At 42.4% G+C, this 6,662-nt stretch overlaps 1 protein-coding gene across 3 annotated transcripts in view; it reads right to left on the bottom strand.

Annotated features, from left to right (window-relative positions):
* RB1CC1 (RB1 inducible coiled-coil 1) overlaps nucleotides 1-6,662 on the bottom strand; it is a 60,787-nt gene that overhangs the window by 39,152 nt on the left and 14,973 nt on the right. For 2 of the 3 annotated variants that reach the window (XM_024126985.3, XM_028500710.2), the window contains exons 2-5: nucleotides 4,757-4,873; nucleotides 3,492-3,611; nucleotides 2,372-2,498; nucleotides 2,017-2,187 (exon numbers count right to left, since the gene is read on the bottom strand). In XM_024126985.3, coding sequence (XP_023982753.1) covers nucleotides 2,017-2,187; nucleotides 2,372-2,498; nucleotides 3,492-3,562 — 369 coding nt within the window. In that variant the 5' untranslated portion in view covers nucleotides 3,563-3,611; nucleotides 4,757-4,873. Of the gene's footprint in view, nucleotides 1-2,016; nucleotides 2,188-2,371; nucleotides 2,499-3,491; nucleotides 3,612-4,569; nucleotides 4,698-4,756; nucleotides 4,874-6,662 lie in introns of those variants that run through there. The other variant, XM_024126984.3, reaches the window with a different exon arrangement.

The following is a 6,662-nucleotide window of genomic DNA, read 5'->3' as shown; positions in this document are numbered from 1 at the left end:
TGGGCATATACCCTGAGAAAACCATAATTCAAAAAGAGTCATGTACCACGATGTTCATTGCAGCTCTATTTACGATAGCCAGGGCATGGAAGCAACCTAAGTGTCCATCAACAGATGAATGGATAAAGAAGATGTGGCACATATATACAATGGAATATTACTCAGCCATAAAAAGAAATGAAACTGAGTTATTTGTAATGAGGTGGATAGATCTGGAGTCTGTCATACACAGTGAAGTAAGTCAGAAGGAGGAAAACAAATACCGTATGCTAACACATATATATGGAATCTAAGAAAAAAAATGTCATGAAGAGATTAGTGGTAGGATGGGAATAAAACACAGACCTACTAGAGCATGGACTTGAGGATGTGGGGAGGGGGAAGGGTAAGCTGTGACGAAGTGAGAGAGTGGCAGGGACATATATGCACTACCAAATGTAAATTAGATAGCTAGTGGGAAGCTGCCGCATAGCACAGGGAGATCACCTCTGTGCTTTGTGACCATGAGAGAGGTGGGATAGGGAGGGTGGGAGGGAGGGAGGGAGACGCAAGAGGGAAGAGATATGGGAACATACGTATATGTATAACTGATTCACTTTGTTGTAAAGGAGAAACTAACACACTATTGTAAAACAGTTATACTCCAATAAAGATGTTAAAAAAAAAAAATGTAACCATAAAAATCATTTCCAGACTCTTTAATGTTTATCAAGCATATTCCAGAAAGATGGGGTTATTCTTTTTATGTTGTATCCTGTGTGAAAAATGGTATAGTTTCACAAATGTATGTACTACATTAAAACAACCCGCTCTGAAATTTCTTTAAAAAACGCAAATATTACTACTTAATAGTTTATTTCATTAATTTATTTTTATAAAAGGTAAATACTCTTTTTCAGTTGATTCTAAAAGATAACATTGTTTTTTTAGTGTCTGAAAGCAAAATGTGTCCCACTACTGATAGCTTACAGCCAGTATTACAGGAAAGTACCAGCAAGTCAAAAACAAACACAAAAAAACAAAAACAAAAAATAAACCAAATGACTGGGAAACAATGCATGGGCACTGCAAGCAGCAACACAAGAGGTACATATTAGGAAGAAACTGGGTGCTCCTCTAGGACCTAAATATGGATATGAGAGAAGGAGTCACAATCTTAAGGGCTCTTTAAGCTCTCTGTGCCTATGTCTGTCTACTCAAACATAGGTACTGCACTGATCAAAGAAATGTCCTGAACTCATTATCTGCAAACCATCATCTAGGAAAGAGTAAACAAATCATGTTTAAGACAGCTGTTCTACTCTAAGATCTTGTAACTGTTTGCAAACGTAGGATGACTAACAAAGCACACTCCTGAAATTTAAAAACCAGACAAAGTAATCACAAAATATTTTTTCAAAGTTTGTTATTTTTCATGTTTTTGGCATGTTTCTTCTATAACGTAGACTACTCTGCTATTTAGATTTGAATGCTTTTATTTTTTTTATTTTTTAATAAATTTATTTATTTTGTATTTATTAATTTTTGGCTGCATTGTGTCTTCGTTGCTGCGCGCGGGCTTTCTCTAGTTGCAGCGAGCAGGGGCTACTCTTCGTTGCGTGCGCGGGCTTCTCACTGCGGTGGCTACTCTTGCTGCAGAGCATGGGCTCTAGGCATGTGGGCTTCAGTAGTTGTGGCACATGGGCTCGGTAGTTGTGGCTCGCAGGCTCTAGAGCTCAGGCTCAGTAGTTGTGGCGCATGGCCTTAGTTGCTCCGTGGCATGTGGGATCTTCCTGGACCAGGGCTCGAACCCACGTCCCTGGCGTTGGCAGGCGGATTCTTAACCACTGCACCACCAGGGAAGCCCAAGATTTGAATGCTTTTAGAAGCAATCAATTTTTTAGATCATTCGCCAATGCCTAGTAAGCTAACAGTCCACAAAACCATTACCAAGCATGTGAATAAGACATTATTCTGTTAAATAATGCCAATTTTTAATTTTAAACTGTACTAGGTATAAATAAATATTACAATTACCACTGCAAGTTGTGTCCTTGAAGCAACAGTGTGAAAAACTGCAGGCATCATAAGGGACTCTTCAACTTTTATTTCCATGTCATTTTCTGTTGAAAAGGTAGTTTTAGGAATAGCAGGTAGACGTTCAGATAAGATCATTTCCTTGTTAAAAAGAAAAATTGGATTTGTGTCCTATAGAAGTAAAAATGCAAAAAAAAAAAAAAAAAAAAAAAAGAAGTAAAATGTTACAAAATACTGAACGTGCACACTGCCCTCCATACACCAATCAGATACACATTCCTTTGGACCATGAGCCCCGAGCCCCTCCGTGAAGCTGGAGTGCATCTGCACGGAAGGAAAGGCCCTGGACACCTACCGTCCCGGCACTGTAGGTGCACACTCTCCGGTCTGCAGCCATGCACTCTCCCCCGTTGACCACCAACACCTGGTGCTGAATAGCGATCTTGTACTTGCTGTGGATGGCATGCTTCAGGTCAGCCACACTTTAAAAGAGGGGGGGCAGGGAGGTCAAAACATCAGCTATTTACATTTGCCCAATGACAACTTTTTTCATTATCCAAGTGGCACTATGTAAAAATACCTGACAGATAAATGAATTTCACTCTAAAAATTTCCCCAAAAACAGTAGTAAAAACTACAAGCTTCTTGTTTCTGCAGCTGGATTCCATAATCAACCAGCCAATCATAAATAACTAGAAGGTCAACGATCACCCGTGTGCCACACCTAAAAGTGGGTCTATGAAATGCAGGCAGTAGAAACATTTATTTTTGCGATCTTTATATAACATAGCAAAGGAACATGCTCAAATTAGCATCAGGTCTGTTAAAATCCTAAGAACAAAGGATGTGTGTTAAAATCTCCACATCACATTACACAAAACACATGAAGTCTACACCATATGAAAACTGCTTCCTTTTCCTAATCTTTCAAAAAACCATTCCTTTACAGGTCAAATCAGATTTTATAAAAACTAGAACGTTCAAAAAATAATTTCATAATTCCATTAAGAAAATAAGATTAATTCGAAATTTTACTCTATCATTAACAAACAAAACAAACACTATTGACTTTATTCACATAAAATAATAAAAACAATGACGAAAAACCACAGGACTGGTACATGCTGGTTTATGTAGCTAGCAATAACCCCCTCAGCAGCGTCCTGTGAAACTGAGAAGAGCAACCAGCTATGAAAACTTACTTCTATTTGACTGCTTTGGTTTGAAATCAGTATATTTACTCTGAAAAATACAGTCACACAAACAGAACAAAGCACAACTTAACAAATTTATCATTAGCACTTTAGAGGAAGATGACAACTGTATACGTAATATGCTGAGGATTAAAGAGTTAAGACTTGCCATATTGCTACTCTTATTTAATAAAAGACTAGTATTCTCAAAATCCAATCTTTCTTTAACTTTTTACATGCACAAAATGCAAAACTGATGAGAATCAATGAAACCCAGCTCACGTTTGCACTGTAAGTTCAGTGTCAAATGTCAGGGTGGTTCCAGTGTTCACCAGAAATACATACAACTTCATGATGATTTCTCTGGATTCTGTGAGCTTATACCTCACTCTGATACGATTACTGAAAGAAACAGACAAGAAAAGTGGTCAATTTACAAACGCAAGTACAAAGACAACTATGCTCACATAAGACAGAGCACAGTTATACTACATAAGCAACAAAAATACAGAATAGGTTTTGATGTCTAGAATGGCTAACTGGACAATTCAGTAAACTTGTTGCTTAAAAAGCAAAAATGAACAGTAATAAGGCTAATGAGAAGCGTAACTTCTATTATAAAGAAAAATAATTTGTTCTGAGGAAGGAAGAGGATAGTAGTTAGAACAGTTTGGTGTATATTTAACACTGTTCTCATGGACCACCCTACATTCAGAAGAAAAATAAAAATTAAAAATTTGGTCCAACATCTTCCTAACTCCAAAAGTTCTTCCCCTGCTTCTTCCTTGTAACATGAAAAAGTCTTAAGGTTAAACTTATTAACAGCAAATAAGAAGAGCCACCACTTGCAATAGGAGGGAAAGAGTCAGTCCCTATTCCTTCCACCAGGTGCCTCTTTTCTCTGAGTTCCACCTCCACGTTGAGTTAGAAACACTTCACGAAAGAGACTCTGGCCCTAACAGTTCATCACTTTGTGGAACAGCAGAAAGTGCACAGGTCTGGAAATCAGAATATTTAAAACAACCCTGCCATTACCTAGTCGTCCAAGTCAAAATCCCATATATAAACTAAAGCTTCCTCATCTATAAATAAAAGGGACAGATGTCAAGAGCTAGCATTTTATTTTTAACAAGTGGAGGTAAAAATCCCCAATATCAATGTAAGTGATGAAAGATGACGATAAATAAATTTCCAGAAACTAGTAGTTATCTTTCTTTATGCTCTCTCCACATGAGCTTAGAGCAGAATTATGAGGGAAGAAGAAAAAAGCAAATAAGGCTTTAAAAGTAATGTTTCCAAAATCGCTACTTTAAATGCATTAGATCAAAACTCCGTTATAAAGGCAGGAACTGTGACTTACCGTCAGGCACTGTGAAAAGGATTACCACTTTTCTTAAAAAGCAGATTAAAAGTGGCTTATGTTTGCTTTGCTTGATATTGGCAACTGAATGGCGTTACTGGTTAAACTCAGTGAACGGGCAGCGCCTCCTCCTCCGCCGGCGTCAGCAGCCAGGCCCGCGGCTCCCGGCCGAGGAACTGTGACTTACCGTCAGGCACTGTGAAAAGGATTACCACTTTTCTTAAAAAGCAGATTAAAAGTGGCTTATATATTTGCTTTGCTTGATATTGGCAACTGAATGGCATTCCTGGTTAAACTCAGTGAACTGGAAAAGAAAAATTTCTGATTATAGAGAGAAGTAATTCAGTGTGACTCTAACCACGGCGAAGCGCTCTTCCTCTTAACATTACCTTCTGAAAGAGTAATCTCTACTCAGCTTCTCTTCCTACCTGCACACTCACTGAGCCACAAGCATATGGCCTCGACCTACACACTGCGTTAAAAAGACACCAAACAAAGGTCGCCAAAGAACTCCTCCACACTGTCAAAGCGTGGAGCCATTTTTCAGTCCTTAAAATATAACGGCCCCACTGCTTGCATGCCTAACTGTTTCAGTTTCTTCCTTTGTAAGACAGGAATAAAACGGTGCCCATAGCACTGGGCCTCTGAGGCAGCCCCTCGGCTTCCCCAAGTCCCCTTGGACGTGGGCGGAGCCTGTGATCTGCTTTAACCACTGAGATTCAGCCAAGGTGATGGGGTGTCACTTACATGATGGCTACTCAGGACCACGACCTCCCTCTTGCCAGCTTCCATGGAATGCGCTGTCACAGGGAGAGGCCCACGTGGCAAGAAACCGAAGCCAACAGCCAGCAAGAAGCTGAGGGCATCAGTCTGACAGCCTGCGAGGAACCGGCCGGTTCTCGACACCCACAGCGAGCTCTCGAGCTCTCAGAAGCGGATCATCCCTGCTGAGCCTCAGACAAGACCCCACCCGGGCCGAGACCTTCACTGGAGTCTTGTGCGAGGCTGTGAAGCAGAGGACCCCGCCCGGCCGTGCCCACAAACGTGAAATAATACGTCTGTGCTGTTTCAAACAGCGAAGAGCGTGGTAATTCTTCCTCAGCGACAGGTAACACAGTACTCACATCACAGGGGCCTCACAGGACAGTGCTGGGCAGGGGTAAGGCCCCTCCTCCTCCTCCTAGGCCACCTCTCCAGCGCTCGGCTGGGACCTCACCGCCCCCCGGGGCTGTAGAGGCACCGCTGCTGACAGCCAAACCCAGCCTGAATCACTCCCTGGACCCAAGTTCTCTACACAACCCCTCTCAAATCCGCTCTGCCACCCGAAACTCTGTTTTCGCGTCTCTTTGTTGATGGAACCGACATTCACCCACTCTCTCACGTGCTGTCCTAGATGTTTCGTCTTCCTCACAGATCCATAAACGTCAGTGACGATCCACGTCTGCTTGGTTCTGACGCAATATCTACGCTACCTACCCCTATTCCTGTGGCGATCAAGCCCTCGCTGACTCTGGACTTTCTCAACCAGCTCCCCACCTCCCTGACCCTCCCCCCCGCAGCATATACCTTCCCACCGCCCTCAGGGAGGCAGGCACTTCTGCTTCTGAACACCAACCAGGCTCAGGATGACCTTTAGAGCAGCGGCCACCGTTTCCCAGTATTTACTATGTCCCAGGGGACTGTTCTAAACGCTTTACTAAACGAAACGTTTTCACTGGATCCTGCCAAGACTCCTTTACGGGAGATACTATCATCATCCTCACTTTATAGACAAGGAAACTAAGAATTAAGGGCTTCAGTAATGTCACAGGGTAATGAGTGCAAACCCAGACAGTCCAATCCCATCTTCTCGAGTCTCTAACCACGATGATAAGATCCAGGAAAAGAGCAGACACTGCAGTGGCTTCTTCCTCTCCACCCTCAGCCTCCCCACCCCTTCCCACCCCTCCCCAGCTTGTCACTCCCAGATACCACCCCGCCTAACTTCCTGAACAAAAGTAGCCCTTTCGAGTCTCAGAGCCTTCATGAGGGCTGTCCCTGGCCTAGAGCCTCCTTCCCGTCTGCTGAGATCACCCTCCCCCTGCCCGCCCCCC

Source organism: Physeter macrocephalus, chromosome 15 (assembly GCF_002837175.3).
Source record: "Physeter macrocephalus isolate SW-GA chromosome 15, ASM283717v5, whole genome shotgun sequence".
Classification (NCBI taxonomy): Eukaryota; Metazoa; Chordata; class Mammalia; order Artiodactyla; family Physeteridae; genus Physeter; species Physeter macrocephalus.
Note: the sequence above shows the minus strand (reverse complement) of the source record. Positions and strands in the feature narration are given on the sequence as shown.